The sequence below is a fragment of the Pagrus pagrus genome, assembly GCF_965226575.1.
Source record: "Pagrus pagrus genome assembly, chromosome: 14".
NCBI classification, from domain to species: Eukaryota; Metazoa; Chordata; class Actinopteri; order Spariformes; family Sparidae; genus Pagrus; species Pagrus pagrus.
In genome coordinates, this window is record NC_140198.1 from 6256589 (window position 1) to 6276344 (window position 19756).

Consider the following 19756-nt stretch of genomic DNA (forward strand, 5'->3'; position numbering starts at 1 on the left):
GCTAATCGGATTAGCTGAAAAGTTAGCAGCACGGCCCCAAAGAGACACAACATTTTTTACACTGACTTCTGTGACATATTTTTGCTCTCCAGCCTCTATAATCTGCTTCTTGTCTCAAAGCTGTCTCACATCGTCTTTGTCACAGTAAACAACAACTCCAGTACACGATGAACTGCTTTTAACCTTTAGTTCAGGGACGGAAAAGCATCTTTTAGTTCACCGGTGGGTGCAGTGTGTGTGTGTGTGTGTGTGTGTGTGTGTGTGTGTGTGAGAGAGAGAGAGAGAGGGAGGGGATCTGGTCCACCCAGGTGGGGGAACAATGGCGTGAGCGTTGTCTTGAAAGAAATGGTTGGCTGCGCGTAGGCCCAGGCTGAGGAGGGAGGGAGGGACAGAAGGAAAAAAAAATGAGTTGTGAAAATGATTGGTGCTGCGGCGGGGCAGGGACAGGGTGGTGACGGGGGGGGGGCAGCCGGCTGAATGGGGGCAGCAGGGTGGCAACTGGACTCTTAAAGCTCTTTTCATGCTTGGTCTGTTTCAACCAACGCTGAAAACACACATGAGGACACTGAAATCCAACCAGTCTGATTGTGTTTCCTTTATTTTAAAAAAAAACATTGATTGTCAATAACAATAACTGGGATGTCCTTAGGCTTGTTTTTGGTTTTTTTTGTATCTCCCAGAAGCAGTCATACTACTAGTTTTGCCTTGTGACAATAAAGCTTGCTTTTTAAAAAAATATTTTGTAATGTTTTGTATAGTGCGGACTGAGGGGAGGGCAGTAGATGTGGCATTTTGAGCCACAAAAGGCTTCATACTACTTTTTTCCACATATGCAGTGGGACTCCATAAGACATGTAAACACCATGTAATCTAAAAGTATTCAATTACATGTAAAAGTCCTGAATTCAAAATGCTACTTACAGAAGAAAGTACAGAAGTAATATTGTACAAATGTACTACTACTGTAGTATCAACAGTAAATGTACTCATTATGCAGAATCACTCCTTTTTCATTATTTTATTATTATAGACGAGTATGTTTGTCATTATTATTAACAACCACATGTACGAGCATTTTAGTAATGTACTTCTCCATAATATCATCAAAGCATATCAGAACATACACGAACACCTCTAGCATGTCAAAACTCATTAAAACAGTATTGAATGTATCTTCTCTCTCTTCAGACTCAGGTGATGATAATCCTGTATCAATGGACAGTACATTGACCTTTTGGCTTGTGGATATTAATGAAAAAGGAGGCAAAAGTGTCTGTTCTTCTCAGCTGAAGTCCTGCAGACAAATTACGAGCCAACTAGTACAGGTAGAAATAGTCGATGACAACACACGACAGAGTAAATCCACTGATCATCACACAGTGACACCTGACAGTGACGGGGGAGAGGAGGGGAGGGGAAGTATCCTTTACTGTCATGCATAACAACTCCACACCAGATTAAACTGAGAAAATGGACTTTTTGTGCCATCTTGTTGTTCTTTGTCACTGTGTGAGCTGGCCCCTCTATTACAGCAGCCAAGTCCAACATGGCTGAAAAAGCTCTTGGCTCTCTGAATCAACAGCCCAGTGTCAAACTGGCTAGCCTTCCCGTGCCTGCATTCCCCCGATGATGTCTAGGGAACTGGTTTTCTGGCCAAGACGTGGTTTTGTGGTTACAGTCAGCCAGGCAGAAGGGAGATGAAAATTATGCCATGTGGACAAGAAGCCTTTTCTTCTTTGTTCTCCGAACATGACAGACTGGCTCCAGGTTGGCCTGGTTAGACGAGTCAGTCATGTGCCAAACACAACGCCGTTCAGAATTAAATTAGAATTAGATTATGGTCGAGGGTCAGCATTCGAATTAGATTCAGGTCTCATGAAATAACATTTTTATGCTGACTTTTAATACTGTTTTATGTCTGAACAGTTGGTGAATTATCTGAGACCTACAGAGAGCATGGAGTTGATTTATGTGCATGTCTGTGTGTTTTACAGCGTGGGCCAAGGTGGAGCTGACTATGCATGAGAGTGTCGAGGTGTACCTGGGTGACTCGGCTCAGATCCCCTGCCAGTACAGCTTCACCGATGCCAACAACGAGCCCAGCTTTGTCATGATCCAGTGGTTTGTGGTGAGTACTGCTGGACCCGCTGTGAAAACTGACACCGCCTGTCTGGGACTATCCAACCGAACACGGACGGAGCAGGGCTGCCCTCTTAAAGACAGTCATTTGAATCGCAGCCAGGGAGCCCTGAGCTTAGTTTAGAGTCGTGGCATCAGTCTCTTTCGTTTCCTGCCGTAAGGTCCGCCCACACCAAGATCTATAACTATAGCCATAACTATAAAGATAACGATGTGAGCATCCACACTGATAAACGATAACGTTTCTGTAAACAGCAGCATCAAGCACGCACTGAGCGCTCCAGCTGCGTCGGCTGCTTAGGAAAGTGGATATTGATGAGCTGTAACTGCTGTTTATTGTACAGAGAAACACACAGAAACAAAAAAGAAACCACCAGAAGGATATGATTTTAGTCTGTTTGGAGAGTTGTCATCTTTTGAAGACAGATACTCACAATTTATTCAGACTTTTGGTTGAGTCAACATCAATTATCCTGGCAATCAATTTAAAATACATCAAAACAAACCTCAGACTTCAGTTTGTCTCAGGTAAAATGATGTTTTTTTATGTGTAATTTGCAGCCTAATATCATGTTATATAAGCGTTTAATAGGTTGGATAAATATCCAAGATTGAGTCATTAGAGTACATCTAAAAAGTGTTTTAATTAGCTTACATCAAAAAGGTTGGCTGCAGCTAGAAACCAATATTATAAACACTCCTGTGACATTATGTTGTGGGAAGATGTCAAGCTAAGTGTAGCTAAGTATTCAGATGTATTCTGATTGGCTGTCAGTGTTTCTATGGCTCATCAAATCGCTCTGAAAGTTGTTATAGTTATCATTCTTGGTGTGGACAGGCCTTTACTGTCCATAGAAAAGAGTGCATACCTCTGCCAGGGCCCAACAGTCTCCTTAAATTCAATCAAGCCTAATCCAATATCACATAAAACATATTTAAATCTGCTAGACGTGGATTTTTATTTGGATCCGCATCAAATTGTACTCACTCATTAATACCAGCCATCTCAATACACCAGAAGTGATTGTAAAAAAAAAATAAAGTTGGGAGAAATTGAAAATAAATTGCCCAATTAATCTTAGTCTTGCGGCATATGAGAGGAAAATCTAACCACTGCTTTACCCATTTGATCATTTCCTGCTGGACTCATGTTTTAAACCTCATTACTGCGAGCAAACCTTAACCAAACATTCCCGCTGATTCCTAAGTGACTGTAAATCTAAGATGTGATTCCCGACTGTGTGTCCTCCTGCAGAGAGCCGTCGGTAGCAGCTCACGGATACGGATCTTCTACGGCGACAACAACAATCAGCAGATGGTGGACAACAACACTGACTACAGCGGTCGCATCGAGGTGACTTCAGACCAGCTGGGAACTAAACTCAACATCCAGGATGTGCTGCTCTCCGACGAGAGGGAATTCTTCTGCCAGGTCAACGGGCTGGCTGCCGGGAGCGCCGAGGGCAAGACTCACCTCAGAGTGTTTGGTAAGGGCGCGCGCAAAACACTAAATCAACCTTTGAGATTTATATTTATTTCATCTTGTAGTTGTTTATTAAAAAGCGATTATTTTCTCAATTCAGCTCCTCCAGAGGCTCCAGTGATCGAGGGTGTCCTGACCGGAATATCTGTGACCAACGAGGTGCCGTCTAAGGTGGGAACACTTAATCTAAGACACTAAGATCAACCAGTTTAACAATTCTCATTCACTACTACAATGGCAAACTTAAGATAATAAAAATGTTATGTGATTCATCCAGGTTGCATCGTGTGAGGCTCGGAACGGCTTCCCTAAACCCAACATCACCTGGTACAGGAACAGCATGCCACTGATGTCCACACCAGGATGTAAGTGAAAACAGTAGATGGGTCTGTCTCTGACGGTCTGCCACTAAAAACCCGACTGTTTCTGCGCTCAGACAGGGAAATCTCTCTGATCAGCAAACAATCACACTGTACAGTATCTCTGAAACAGGAGCAGGAAATTGTCCTGTCTACAGAGTCTGAGATATACTTGAGAGGATCGGCTCTATGGCTGCAACTAAAGATTATTTCCATTTCTGATTCATCTGTTGGTTATTTTATCAGTTAGAATAGTTGTTTTGTCTATAACATGTCAGAAAATGGTGACAAATGTCTATCAGTGCCCAAGATGACGTCCCCAAATGTCTTGTTTTGTCCACAACCCAAAGAAACTCAGTTTACTGTCGTAGATAATTATGAGAAAGAAGAGAAATCGAATCAGAGAGCTGTGAAGTTTTTTCCTTAAAAGTTACTCAGACCAGTTAATCGATGTTTTAAATTGTTGGCTATTAATTTCACAGTTTACAACAAATTGATTAATCCGTTAACTGTTACGGTTAGTTGGTCAGTCAGTTGACTCTTCACATCTCGACTAATATCGCATAGATTGCCATTAAATTCAGTAAAGGCAGTCACGTTTCCTAAAGGAGGAACTGTAAAAACTTGGTGACCACTCCACAAAATTTGACTTTTGGTTAATGACTAAATGTCTGCAAAACCACCAATTTTACCATTTACTTTGTCAAGAAACAGCACTTTATTATAAGTCACTGATATTGGCTGTGGTCCATTGTCACATACAGTATCTATATTGTTTTGTCTCCAGACGTCAACGTGTTGATCCTGTCGACCCGGGAGTCCAGCGGCTTCTACTCTGTCCAGAGCACGCTGGAGTACAAGGTGGTGAAAGAGGACAAGGATGCCCAGTTCTCCTGTGAGGTCAGCTTCTTTGTCCCAGCAGCCATCAGGACAGTCGAGTCCAGCAGCGTCAACATCACTGTCCACTGTAAGTTGAGCCTTTTTGTGCTTCTGTCATGTAGGCCTGGCTGATGGAGAGACCTAATCAACCTCTGTTTGTACTGTATGACATCAACCTGCTGTGAGGCCAAGTGGACCACATACAGTTACAGCTGCCACTCTGGTGTTAGTTACAAACGAATGTTACTTTCTTCTTTATTGATCTTGTCAGCCGTTTACTTTTTTTAAAAGCCGCTAGTTTTTCAAAGTGAGCTGCTTATTGATGGTAAAGTCTGAAGGGCTGCTTTAATTTTGATGACTCTTTCTTTAATTGTCTCGATATTAAATTGCCTGAACACCCCTTTAAACCTTGTTGTTGTCAATAACGCCATGTTATTTCAAATTTAACAGACACATTATTTGTCTGTTGGTCCATTGTTGGAAACAGTTGGTGCTACTGTGGCAGGCCGAGCCAAACACAGTCTGTGCTGTCAGCAGTATGGAAATGGCCTTGTAAAGTGACTATAGCGGAATAAGCCTGCTTAATTTGATTTTGTATGTGTGTGTGTGTGTGTGTGTGTGTGTGTGTCTGTGTGTGTGTCCAGACCCCACCACCATGGTGGAGCTGTGGAAGGAGTCGCCCCAGGGTTTGGTCAAAGAGGGGGATATGGTGGAGCTGCGTTGCCAGGGCGATGGCAACCCCCCGCCGCCCTTCACTTTCAACAGAGAACAAGTAAGAATGGACGGCATTTTCTCACCCTTAAAGTCCCCAAGAGAGAATGGGTGACACACAGGAGACATGTAGGGAATGTTTTTGATATGCAGAGCTCGCAGACAGGGCCCCATGTAGACATGAGTGTGCAAGGTCTGTGAAGGCTCTGTCAGCTCTGACCCCGCAGATCCACGCTGGGGTCTCAGACCGGAGGCCAACGCTGACAGGGCTCATTGGCTCGACTCATTCACATGTCAGACACACAACCATTGTGTGTGACAACAATACAAAAACTCAGCTGACTGCCATTTTAACTTTTACTAACTAGGCAGTCAGGGACGACTGGGTAGTGGGTGTTGCAGCCATGACTTGTCTACTTTTGGCCATCGTTCTATGTTTTAGAGACACAAGCACGCGAGAAAACACAAGTGTTGGATGATTGAAAAACTGCTTCAAGTTCAACTTGAATTTGCTCTGTTGACGGTGCTGACCTCGAGAGCACATGAAGCCAAAGAGTTTAAAGCGGAGGAAGCTCTGTTGCACCGTCCTCTTTGATTTAAAGGTTAAATATACGACCTTCACCGCCACGAGATATCGAACCAGCATCTCAGACCAAAACAAATGCAACACACAAACACAAACTCAGATCAAACTGTCAAACTGAATAAATATGGATCGAGATTGTATTAATTCCTATTTTTCACTTGAAATGCCTTCAGAAATATATCTTAGCGTTTAGCTGTAAAATGAGAACAATTTCTTAGCAGGCCATGTTGAAATGGATGTGGGTAAAGACAGAGTCAAGAGAAAGAAGTTCGGAGAGCTACTTTACTTTACTTTACATTATCATTCGACCCGAGGGTGGTCCAAGAGGGTGTTATTGACATGGTGAAATGATATTTTCAGATATTGTATATCTTACCGCCGTTCATCCTCTGGAGATGACGCATGACTGGAGCCAGTTTCATAGAAATCCATCCCGTAGTTGCCCAGATGTTTCACTCTGTACCCAGAGAAGAAAATCACAGAAAAAATGTTTTTACTTTTAAGTAAGTGGGTTTGGATCGTCACGGTTAAACATTCAGGATTTGTTTAACTTCTCTCTGCGTCTCACAGCTTGTTTTGTTGTCCTAATGGACTCTAGTGTAAATTGTGGCTGTACTTGTAGATGTGTCCCCATGATATCAGCCTAAATGTCTTTCACGTGATCTCAACATGGATTTAGATTACAAATGAGAGTATCTGTTGCAGGAGCTGGATGTGGACTTGGAGAGCCGCGGTGACGTGTTGATCCTGTCACCAGTGTCACGCAAAGACAGCGGCATCTACCAGTGTCGCCCCCTGGACGCCGACGGCTACACCGAGGTCAAAGGAGAGATGCAGCTCACTGTGCACTGTGAGGAACCATCACACACACACACAGAAAAACACGATGCAAACACACTGACCGAAATGACATGGAGCCAGGCTAGCTGTTTCCCCCCGCTTCCAGTCTTTATGCTAAGCTAGGCTAACCACACTCTGACTCAAGAACTATTCCTTCAACCACTGACTCATTGTGTTTCCTGTGTCTTGTTTTGCCTGCTGTGTTTATTGTGTTCAGACTTGGACCCAGCTGTGGTGGTGCCTAAAGAGTCAGAAGTCATGCTCAAAGGAGAAGATCTGACTGCGACCTGCAACGCTCTGTCCTCCCTGAAGACGTCCACCGTCTGGTACAAGGTACGTACGTATTAGTTTACTTTAGATTAGGTTTAAAGTCTTGCAAGCAGCAGGCGGAGGACTAAGTTTACAGCATGCTAACATGTTCACAATGACAACTCTAACATGCTGATGTTTAGCAGATGTAAAGTTTACCGTCTTTGCCTTGTTAGTTTAGCACTGTAGCATGCTAACGAGGTTCAACCAACATCCATACTTGGAATGGATGGGGCTTAAATTGACAGGCGGTGATTAAACAGGAAGTGGGCGGAGTTAAACTGAAGTTGTTAATTAAAATGAAATTGGTATGGGTTCATCAGAAGTTGCTACATTCACAATTTATTCAAAAGCTATTTACAGAGCAGCCTCAGAGTCGAGCTTCTGATCAATGTTTTCTGAAATGAGAACGTGTGTGTTTGTCGTAGGATGGGCAGCAGGTGGGTAAGGGAAACACATTACACCTGAGGGACGCCACCTATGAAACAACAGGAGAGTACGTATGTGAGGTGACCGTTCCCTCCCTGCCCGCCCTGCACACCAGCGGCTCCGTTCACATCATCGTCCAAGGTCAGTCATCCCCTACACCACGTCAGCAGCTTTTGTTTTACTTGTGAGGCCAAGAGCTGCTTCCAGATAATGGACTGTTTAAAGTCTTCAGCGTTAAACACACAGCTGAGGCCTAAATTAAATTTGTGTTATTAGTTTAGTTTCCATCAACGTCTCTGCACTTTTCCACTTGTCTGTGCACAAAAATAAAGAGTGAGTGGGAAAGTTTTCTACGCTTGGCTGTGTTGAAAAGTTAACAAATCTATCTTGATGTTATCGTTCCTGCTTCTTCTTCTTCTTCTTCTTCTTCTTCTTCTTCTTCTTCCTCTGTTCTGCAGATGTTTAACATTTGAATGTCAAATGTCTCCCCGTGTTGATTTTGGTTCTTTTATCTGAGGTTTCTGATTCTCAGCTATGTGGCCTTGTTTTTGTTGTAGGCCTCTCCAGTGACTCTATTTCTATGTCCTCCAATCTGATTAGCCTGAGAGCTCTTGATTTGAAACACCTGCTTCTGTCACTGCACTGTCATTCAGTCGAAGTCTGGATTTCAAACTCTCAACCTCGAAACGTCGCTCTTCAGAACTCGAGCTACAGAGTCATGAACGTGTGGCTTCGGTTCCCTTTTGAAACCTTGCAGCAGCGAGGAGGATTGTGTTTTTCTGAGCCACTGGAGGGCTTATAATGTGAAACGTCTGTACAGGAAGTATCAAGTTCAATAGCTTAACATCCAGCGAAAAGTATGACTGACTGGGGATTATTGGTGAATGAAGGCAGCATTTCTGCACTGTGGAAATGTGCATTATTCCTAATTTATCAAGACAACATGTGACAGCAAGCGAAATAGAACAGGAGCCAATCATAAAGCAGGCTCGTCTCTAAAATATAATGCGCTACTCTTATAAACGTGTGTGTGTGTGTCTAGGTGGTCCCCAGCTGCTGGGCGTGGAGCAGGAGGTGCAGCTGGAGGAGGCAGCCGGCAGGATGGTGAACCTGAGCTGCGAGGCTCGGGGTCATCCACTGCCCAGCATCACCTGGAATGTCATCGGCAGCCAGGTACCCACAGCACTAACTTAACTCACAGCGGTGTTCATGCAGCGTTCACGTACAGCAGAGGCCGGTTTAGTTTGATGCTACTGTGACTGATGAGAGCAACATTTGTGGCTGAGTTTGTGCTGAAAAAAAGGGGTTTCAACTTTTTTTCCAGTGCTGACGACCGTGCCATTGTTTAGCTACCACATCATGACAGCTTGACTTTGTCCTGGTGTCTTTTTGCAGGTTAGGGTTAGGCAAGATAAAATAATATTCACCCTTCAGAGATTCAACAATAAACAACAAAAGATAGAAAAAGAGTTTGTTACAAAATTCGCCTTCTCAAATCCGTCCTGAGTAAACCCTCCTCCCATACAAATCAATAAAGGATAAATCCAACATCTGTGACGCTGTCGATCGTGCTCACAGTTTAAGTGTCTGGTAGAGCAGCTGCAGGCTGCCGGCGAGCTAGTTGTGTCGTTTTGGAAATGTTTCCTTTGGAGGTCGAGAAATGTTTGATTTCGATGTTCGAAATTAAAAGCTCATTTCAATCAATTTTGGATTTAGGATCACAGATGTGACGGTGCCAATGTGGTGCGACAAATACACTAATATACTTTGTATGTGTAAAGATGGTAAATATAACCAAAATGAACCTGGACTGTTGAGGGTTATTATTTTAAATGAACAAACGTGCATCTTTTGCATTGTAGTCAAATAAATTACATCGTTTTGTAAAAGTATTAGGGGTGCAACTAACGATTACTTACATTGTTGCTTAATCGTTCTGATATTGTCTCTATTAATCGATTGGTTGTTTGGTCTTTAAAATGTCAGAAAATTGAGAAAAATGACGATCAGTGCCCAAGACGACGTCCTAAAATGTCTTGTTTTGTCCACAACCCCAAAGATATTTGGTTTACAGTCATAGAGAAGTAGAGAAACCAGAAAATCTTCACATTTAAGAAGCTGGAATCAGAGGATTTGGAGTTTTTCTGCTTTAAAAATGACTCAAGCCCATTAACTGATTATCCAAATAGTTGGCGATTACTTTAAAAGTGGAAAACTAATTGATATTATATATATTATTATTATATTATTATATATTTCAGTTAAAAAGTAAAATGCTGCTTGAAAGGTGAGGCGGCTTGTTCACATTCACCTGCTACATCTGAGATTATAGCCTTTATAGGTTTGGTAGTTGTGAGGATCAGTTTGTATTTCGTGAGTTTTATTTTCCATGAGCTTCATTCTGGAAATAGTTTCCACTCTTCTGATGTAAAGATGTGCATTGTGCGTTTTTCCTCACAGAACTGGCAAGAGGTGGTGAGCAAAGCAAGCGAGCTGGTGGCTCACAGCGTGGTGTCGGTGAAAGTCAACTCGGACGTCAGCGCTCTGTGCAACGCTTCCAATGACATGGGCACCGAAGTCAAGGTCTTCAGCATCAAAGCCAGTAAGAGTCTCTCTCTCTCTCACACACTGGAGCATGTGTATGAGTGGATCATGGCTGGACATTCACAGGGTGGAGGAAGAATATTTAGTGTTCAGAAACATGGAGTTAGACTTGCTTTCAAACAGTGCTAGTTTGTACATATTCTCCCATTATATTAAAGGGCCCCACCAGGGTCTTGTCATATTTTAGCCCATTTAATTCCAGCCTTTATACCAACGTTACTCGACTGTTTATCCACAATTCCAGTACAATATTTGACTTCTGGTTCATTGAAGGAGCTGCAGTGAGTTGAGAAGTGATGATACGAAGGAAGAAGAGTGTTTACCTCTCTCTCACAGGCTTCATCAGTGCCGGAGCTTTTAAAATTAGTTCGCTTTTGAAGTCTTAATTAATGACCATCATGATTATGAGCGTTGCTTGCCCCGCTTCTCACATAGCGTAGGCTTCGGCTGAAGAAATCTATCACCGATGCAGCCCGTGAGAGGCCAGATCATCACTTTACAACTCATGACATAGACGCCTGTCTGAATGGCAAAAAGCCGTCTCTTTAATGCAGCAGTGTCTACTTGTGACTCATCACAGGTTTTGACCACACTCAACGTCGTCCTCAAATGTTTTTTGGGAAGATATTCAGTTTACTGTCATAGAGGAGGAAAGAAACCAGAAAATGTTTCTTTAAAATGAACTCGGATTGATTATCAAAATAGTTGACAAATAATTGAATAGTTGATTAATCAGTTAATCATTGCAGCTCAAATCTTGTGACTCCTCTTAGGGTCCCGCCCCCTCCAAATTAAACCTGAGAAGCGTGTAGCAGTCCAATTGTTTGACTTGCTATCTTTCTTTGTTTGGGCTGATTTTTCCTCATGACTAATCGCAGGGGATTCAGATCACCTGTGCACAGGTGGGGCAGACTGACTCCTGATTTGAGGAGTGGAAGCAGCTTTGGGCATTTCCCTCCCAGCCAATCAGGGTGTGACGACACCCTGTTTGAAAGGCTTAAAAGAGGTGGGAAATGGCACACCGGTTGCTCTCACCCTCATACTGAATCTGCCCCGGACCCAGTCTGAATCGCTCCCTGAATTACTGAGAACCTCATTCCCCATTAGGTTGTCAGCCAGACACTCTGGTCTATTTAGGCCCTATTTTGTTTTCTTGGCTGTCCACACCTTTCTTGAGGGACCTTTGTTTATTTGGGAACCCCTTAAAACCCAAGCCCCTTTACACCTTCAGTTTACCGTTTTATTTCCCTGGGGCTTGTAGGAGCACATTTATTTATTATAGCGGGAAGAGGCATTTGTTCATTATATCCAAAAGAGGTCCAAGTAGCGGACATTGGGCATTCCCCTAGTTTTGCATGTTTTTTGTTCATATTTTTATGTAGGTCGGGCTGGCCTGTAAGGGATTTACAGCCAGTACTGCCACAGCGTGTGTGTGTATGTTGGGATCCCACTCCTAAGTGTTGCTCTTCTTCTTCACAGTTCCCCGGCTCACTTCAACTGCTCCCTTCTCTCCTGGTAAGATCAGTCCCTCCTTGTTAAAAAACGCCTCTTTTTCCCTCCTCGCTCAGTTTTTTTTCCAACTCTTTTCTGTCTCCGTGTTCACGCTAACCACCAAGTTCAGTCTGTGACAATGAAGGGTTGGAGGACTGTATACATTATTTATGATTTTTATCCAAGGACTCGATACCAGGAGTGTCTCTGGTTCGCCGGCAGATCTTTGGGATGGCCTGAGGGCTTATTAAATATTCTGTTTGATAAAGAGAGAAAAATCATAACAGCAGCAAATTCAAGCACAGTTACAGTATAATGATTCTCGGACCCAAAAGCGCCTTGCACGAGTAAAAAACATTATTTGTATACCAGAATTATTTAAACAAACATAAATAAGTGAGACAACTGTCTCACTTTTATTGACTTTTCCAGACGGTCTCGTGTTTTTATGGTGGTTTTTTTAAATACCAGGTGAAATTGCACAGTGAAGTATGAAGAGGGGCATTATTACTGAGCAGTCACTTCATACCGTTAAGTCTTCACTGGCCCGTGGGGAGTACAACGGGCAAATAAAGAGCATTTCACCTCAGCTACATCCATTAAAAAACAACAATAACAGAAAAGAAACTGTCAAAAATATCTGGAGTAGAGTGTGTAAATATTTGTCCGCTCTCCTGATTGTTTACTGCCGTTATTAGGGGCCCGTTTTAAACACTTAGTCCTCTGAGAGTAGAAGCTTCCTACACACACTTAACACGGAGTGGAAGATCTGCTTTAAGAATGAATTGCATCACTGTTTTATAACACAGAACCATAAAATGAATGACGACGTCTCAGTCTGTTTCTGTGTTTTTATGGATTCAGCACATTCAGAGGGCTGATGTGTATAATTCAATGCAGCAGAATTAAAAACTAAAGCTGTGTTTGAGTTTTATTGTTAGTGGTCGTCAGAGGTGGGAGGTAACGAAGTACAAATACTCACTATGCTTTGTTATTTTAGTCTGAACGCATTTGATGGGAATTATTGAGTCTTTTTATTTTGCGTCATTGCACGCTGCCTTCCCAACATCACAAGACTGACGGCAGACGCAGTGAGATGAAGTAACGAGATGAAAACACACAGAGAGGGCGACTGGAGAGAGAAAAGGCGTGTTAGTGTCTCGTCTCTGCAGAGAGCCTGCAGCACTCTGCCTGGATCTTCTTATTCTCTCACTTTGCTGCTGCTCGGGACGCTTTACCAGCCCAAAATGTCAATCATCTATCTTTTGTGGTGCGTTTAGGAACATCTCGGACAAATCCTACTGATTCTACCCTCTTGTTTAATAGTCTTAATTATATTGATATGACGTGAGGTTCCTCTGGTGATGGTGACTCTGTGACATGTGATACGATGCATTTAATAAGATAAAGTTGGATATTTACCATATATTTAAAAAATGAGGAGGAAAGAAGAGAAGGAATATATTAAAATATTAAAGTGAATGATTAACTGAAAAGATTAATTAAAACTAAGTTAAAGATGCTTCAAAGTCACCCAGATATATTCTCAGTCCTGATAAAGATGATTTATTGAGCACACAAACTGTAGTTTAGTACTGTTTTTCTTTTCAAATGTTACTTGTTAATATTGTTTCTCACTAGCTGGTCTCTAACACAAACTCAACCAGGAGACTGAAAAGTTAAAGCCTCTTTTCATTCTTGATGGATGACGTTATCTGAATAAAGTCATTTATTAAGGTTGTGGTTCACAGATGCTGCACAAAGTCGATGCTATTTTCTTTAATGACACTTGAAAATAATGGACATAATTTCACGCTCAGCTAATTATTTAGTATGCATGAAGAAATGGACTTTGTGAAATAAGCCACTTAAGAAACACAGTAGTTTAAATAATGCACTCCTGTAGAGCAGCTGTTCCTTATCCTTATTTTTTAACTACCATAAAGTTAAAGGGTTTGCAAGAGACGGATTACAAAAAACTTCCAATAATGCAACAACAAGCATCTTTATTATTAAACGTTCACGACCTGAAAAATCTCCCAAAACATCACATTCCCAGTTCCTGTTATAAATCTGTACACGCAAAGACGACACCATATCTGAGGATCAGTTTGTACAGGAAGATGATCGACAGAAGCAGAGGACTGACACTAGCATGTGATTGTTTTCTCTGTGTGTTTGTGTGTTTGTGCAGCTGAGGGCAGCGGGGTGATCATCGTGGTGATCATACTGTGTCTGCTGCTGCTCGCCATCCTCGGCAGCGTTCTCTACTTCCTGCACAAGAAGGGGAAGATTCCCTGTGGACGCTCGGGGAAACAGGAGATGTGAGTACACGTCTGCTTAATGAAGTCCACAGAGGGACGCAACAACATTTCTTTTAAAGGATATGTCCAGGGATATTCTTCTTATTGTCAACAAATCCCATGAAAAGAACCAAAACCAATAATGCATTTATCGTAATTAAGAGTTTGTCTGTGTATCCAAAGCCTGACATCGTCTTCTTCTCTAGCATAGAGCTTGTTGTTGTCCAAAAACTATTAAACAACATTTTGTTTATTGTTAGTTTTTTATTTTGACTCATTCCCACATACACTGTTCTGCTGCTTTATATAATCACTTGCATCTGAAAATAGTCCCCGACACACTAATTATTCACGAGTAATGTTTGCTGAAACGACAACTCTTAAGCTTTTTAAAAACGGAAAGTCTGTTTAAAGTTTTGTTTTTAAAGATTTCAGAGCAGAACAGACAGATTGGGGTTAGATTGAAAGTAATTAGAAACTGACTAAAACATTGAAAGTTTTGTTCTTTTTGCGGGAGTTGTTGAAAAATATGTGAAATAAATGAATAATGTATCAGAAGCCAGCTTTTGTGGTGACAAACCCTTGCTTATAAGCTAGCTAATAGTTTGTTGGTGTGTTTGTGTACATGTGGTGGTAGTGAGGGGCTGTGGGGGGGGGACATCTGCAGCTGCAGGAGGCAGCATGAGGAGGCAGCATGACCTAGTACCCTGCTACTGTTGAGGCAGTTTAGAGGAGGCACTTGAGCCAAACCTCTGGGGTTTAGTTGCCCTTTAAGTAACATTTCACTGTATTATTTCTGGTACTCACAGGATGTTGATGCAGAAATGGGCCACATAGCATTTTTTTCGGGCAGAAAAGCGCTGGCTGTGCGCTCGGGAGGGCTGGGATGAAGCGGTTGTGCGCTGAGAGAAAAAATGCTGCATATTAACGATATCTTTACAACGGCCGACACTGCCCCTCTGTGGTTTATTATACTTTTTTTTTAAAAATTAAAATTGTGACATCAAAGCAAGGAGGATGAGGGTGCATGGCATGACCTGTAGGAGACAAAAATACAGTAAATATTATCGCCTAGGCCAGGAAAAAGGAAAAAAGCCACGGTGACGTCACCAGCACCTTTCTGAAAGTTGACAGATTTTCAACCATCAGATAGACAGTCATTGGCAATGTTTTAACAATTAGGACAACAACTCCCATGATGCCACACATTGTTTGTTTCCTTTTGATGGGGAGACCTCGAGCAGAAATTACATGTGTGTTTAAGAAAAGCTTCACTCTGAATACAGAAGCACAATGATCTTGAACTTCAGTTTAAAAGAAGGATGTCGTTTGTGGTGATACTCAGTCCCGCCGCAGTCACCTGAGTTTTTGTCAGTTTCCACGCTCGCCAACGCTCATTTCTGTCCGCAGCACCAAAGAGAAGACCACCAAAGATGACATCGTCGTGGAGATGAAAACCAACACAAAGAATGAGGAAGCCGTCCTCCTAAAGGCTGTCAACGGAGACAAAAAGGGCCCCAGTGAGCAGGTAACTATTGTGCTGGACGTCATTATTTCACAATATAATAAGAAAAGGACTCAAAGCCTTTTAGACGGGCAGTTTTCACTACATACCAACACAGGTTTGTTCTTCTTAGGCTTGTGCAGTTTGTTCTGAGGGAGCTGCAGGAGAAAAACCCATAAAGTGTTTATTCACAGACGCAGTCACGTCACGTCGCACTTACATTTTCAACACAGGATCTGTTTTTAAACGTGGATATGTGGATATGTATTTAAGGGTGATAGCGGCAGCTTTTCTATAAATTATTTAATGGTTATAAATAAATCTGCACCAACTGCCAGCGTGCAGAAAAAAAAAAAAATTCTGATGATGTGAGGATGTCTGGACTTGACACAGACAGGAGCTGAATTCAAATCCAAATGTTTGTGAGTTAAAGGGATAGTCCCATGTTTTTCAGTGCAGTTTTCTTGGCTGTTAAATTTGGCTAAAATGGCTGCCATTAGTAGAGAATTAGAGAATTAAAATGAAAAAGTTGATGGTTTTAAATCATGACAACTTAAAACAGACATGATGGCCAAAACTTCAACAATAATTCCAAAGTGGTTATAAATTAATTTCCCTTTAGCAGCAGCTCATTTGTCAGGTGTAGCTAAAATCACAAGTTGTTTATAATGAGTGTGTGTGTCCGAAAAGTGTGTGTGTGTAGATGTATTTACACTGATGTCCTCCTCTGTCTCTCCAGTAAAGTCCCCCTGATGGTCCAGCAGTGACGTCCTGCAGCAGGAGGACACATGAAGCCAGCAGTCAGTGTGTGTGTGTATGTGTGTGTCTGTGCAGCACTGATCTGAGACCTGCAGAGTGACACCACCTAACAGTCCGGACTTTCCTCCATCATGCTTCATTTTTGGCAGTATTCACTAGATTTACTCACACACACACACAAACACACACACACACACACACACACACACACACAGGTATGTGTGTACAGATGTGTATTTCCTTTTTGAACAAGTGTTTTTTTTGCTTCCTCGACGTTCAGTTTTCTCGGTTTGTTTTTGTACCGTTTCCTCAAACTGTGTTCAGCTCTCGGCTGTTGTTCGGTGTGCGTTCGATTGTGTCTCACGTGCATCATCACCTTTCTTTTTTTTTCTTTTTTTTTATGAAAGTGTATATATTATATATATTTTGTTATTTAAGATATTTTGGCACTCAGATTTTTCATTTCATGGTAGCGTCTGGGTCATGTGCATGTTGATCCGTGTTCATGGGTCCGGGTGAGTTTCAGGACAGGATATGATGTCAGAGACCAAACGCTAGCTGCTGCTCGTCTTGTGGCAGCTCATTACAGTCACACTGAGAGAAGGCTCGTCGGTGTGTTTGCCTCTGTTTGACTTTTGATTCAATATTTGTAGAAATTGATGTTGAAATTTACCAAAAAAAAGAAGCGATGAATACCGAGGCGTTTCCTCCAGAATCTTTGATCTGATCAAACGCAGGATAATCATAATAATCTCCTATCAATCACACACACTGGCAGCCTTCTTCTGCAAACTGCTGATAAGCCCTTGTACTGTTTGTAAATACGTGTAGTGTACAGACCTGCTAGTGGTGGCCTTGGACTGTTACTGAAGGTGGAAAAGGTCAAAGTTTAGTGATCTGCTGTGCCTGTTTTTGAGAATGCATCATACACTGAATTTGTTTTATTTTGTTTGATTCTTGGGTTTGCTCTGTGTGTTTTCTTTGTTTCCACTGAGAGCTAGTCGGGCCTGAACAAGTGTTCCTGCATGTTTAGCGTGTTTACTGACTGATTTTTAACCTTTTAAGCAGCCATATGTTTCTGCACAGTTTGAGAATTAACTGGCAAGACCATTAAAACTTGCTTTACTTGGATAATCCATCACAGGGAAAACTTTCTGTTTAAAGATACAATATTAATGAAGGAATAATTCAGGTTTGATCTGCATTACCATGAATCTTCAACAACAATAAAAGCAGACGTGGATGTTCGTCTCTGTGATGGATTACTGAACTAAAGCAAGTCTCAAGCTTCAAGGTATTATTCTTTTAAAATATGGGAAATTAATGTAAAGCAATGGCTGTGTCTCTGTGTATTATCACTACATTCACATGCGGCGCTAAGCGTCTGGACATTTTCTTTGAAAAAAAAGAAATCCATGTCCATCTATAAAAATCTTTAATGATCAACAAAATATTCACTCCACTGTATTTTTAAGATGAAACTGTAACGGTAGCTGGAAATGACATCATCTGTCGTCCTGCCAGAAGTTTTACCCAAATTCTTGATTTGGATTCAATTAACTTCCACAGAGTTGTTAAGTAATGGGCTTTGTCTTAGATAAAAAGGGTTAAAAATCTTTTCTCTTATCCAGAAGAGTAAAAAAAAAATCTTCAAAGATTCTTAGCAGCAAGTGTTTTTTAATTACATCCTGGGTTTTATATCTGGATCTAGTGATAATAGACAGAAACCGTAAATCCGCTAAAACATGCAGCGACACTGGTTCGCTCCTTCTTAAGGCCCGTGTTGTGAATATTATGTACTGATTGCTCACTGTGTAGGTTATTGTGAAAAGAGACCTTTTTTGTTGTTGTTGTTGCTGCGAGCGCTACATTGCCCAGATGACTTGCATCATTAACAAACGTAGTGACATGTTTTCCTTTGTTTTCCACTGAGTCGAAGTGTCGAAGTTGTAGAAATATCCAGGTACAGGACGTCCTCAGGCAACAAGTGTCCTCGTGTGCGATGTGACGCCGTCGTTGTGGTTTAGAAAAGCTGCACAAAGCCATAGCACCCAACCGTCTCCGTTGTGCAGACAGATTTCTGATTTGATCACTAAGTCTTTTCAGTTCAACTTTAAAAAGACATTTTTCAGTTTATAGTTCTGGATTTTTCACCAGTGGGAAAACAAGTTTGAAACATTGCAATTATGTTCTTTTTTTCTAAATGTGTGTAAATTAAAGTACTGTACATGTGATTCTTTGATGCTTGCGTTTTTTTATATTTTTTGCAAGAAAATAATGCCAAATAAAAACGTGTCATTTAAAGAGAGGCTGTTTTTTTTTTTTCTTTCATGCTTTATTTTTTGCAGAGGTATGAAGGAGCACTTAGTGTTGGATCACTGGTGGACTTTTCTTTGGCTCGAGGGCTCAATATGAGCCAGAGCAGCGGTGAGGTCAGTGTGCTTTCTGTTAGCAGTCCCATAGTGAGGAGACAGGAAGGAGCGCTGCCTCCAAACCGCTGTCAGCGCGAGCTGGAAATGACTCCAACAGTAGCTCAGATTTCTAGCTGGAGTCTGGGAGGAGGAAGGACAGAAAACAGCTCACATCTGCAACGAATTCAAGCTGCTCATAGCTGCTACAGAAACCAGTTATTCCCTTGGGATTTAGTGACGACGACACGTTTGTCCCTGAGATAAAGATACTTCAAAATACTTCAAAGTGAAAGTGATAAAAGCATGTTCCACACCTTTTTTCATTTGCATTCGCCCCACTCAAACTCAATGAGCTAAAGTTGGCTTTGACTTACTGAAGTAATTTTTTTTTATGACAACAAAAACTGTTCTGTACATTATCCACAGTGACTGAAGCAGTTTGTGGGAAGACATTTTTTCCGTTTAGACTCCAGAAATCTCAGAGACAGATACCTGAAAATCTGGACAAATATAATCAAAACTACCTGCATGGATGCAACTCAACTGCTGACAGTTTAATCATAGAACCAGGTGTGTTATGCTTATAGATGCTAATGTAGCCTCTGGCCGTTAAACTCAGAGTACTTTTGCAGTAATGCTCCCAAAGACCTGTGAGCTTATTACCTTCCCCAAGCAGGCTGTTGTTCACCTGTGTCCATTTGTTTGTTGGTTGGTTTGTCAGCAGGATTACATAAGAGCTACTGAACTGATTTCCACGAAACTTGGCCCAGAATAGACCCCATTAACGTCGACCGAGTCAGGACTATTTTTCTCACTTTCTTTAACATTGTGAAAAAGCATTTTCATTTATTTATCACAGACTAGTGCATGGATCCCGATGAAGAGAATCAGGCGTATTAAGGTGACTGACATCTGAGTGAGTACTAAAGGGGACTGTCAGGAGTTGGCA

At 41.8% G+C, this 19756-nt stretch overlaps 1 protein-coding gene and 1 long non-coding RNA gene across 2 annotated transcripts in view; one reads left to right on the top strand and one right to left on the bottom strand.

The window, feature by feature from the left end:
- mcama (melanoma cell adhesion molecule a) overlaps positions 1-18704 on the top strand; it is a 51723-nt gene extending 33019 nt beyond the window's left edge. The window contains exons 2-16 of the mRNA XM_084373146.1: positions 1995-2128; positions 3395-3626; positions 3723-3793; positions 3900-3987; positions 4769-4948; positions 5505-5632; positions 6863-7007; positions 7215-7330; positions 7735-7876; positions 8778-8908; positions 10196-10337; positions 11819-11854; positions 14025-14154; positions 15544-15661; positions 16377-18704. Coding sequence (XP_084229272.1) covers positions 1995-2128; positions 3395-3626; positions 3723-3793; positions 3900-3987; positions 4769-4948; positions 5505-5632; positions 6863-7007; positions 7215-7330; positions 7735-7876; positions 8778-8908; positions 10196-10337; positions 11819-11854; positions 14025-14154; positions 15544-15661; positions 16377-16379 — 1796 coding nt within the window. The 3' untranslated portion in view covers positions 16380-18704. The remainder of the gene's footprint in view (positions 1-1994; positions 2129-3394; positions 3627-3722; positions 3794-3899; positions 3988-4768; positions 4949-5504; positions 5633-6862; positions 7008-7214; positions 7331-7734; positions 7877-8777; positions 8909-10195; positions 10338-11818; positions 11855-14024; positions 14155-15543; positions 15662-16376) is intronic.
- On the bottom strand, positions 4896-7507 carry LOC311269132. Its single transcript, XR_014624045.1, has 3 exons — positions 7466-7507; positions 6534-6614; positions 4896-4984 (listed from the first exon to the last, which is right to left on the bottom strand). It is a non-coding gene; the product is annotated as an uncharacterized lncRNA (long non-coding RNA).
- Positions 18705-19756: the final 1052 nt, after the last annotated feature.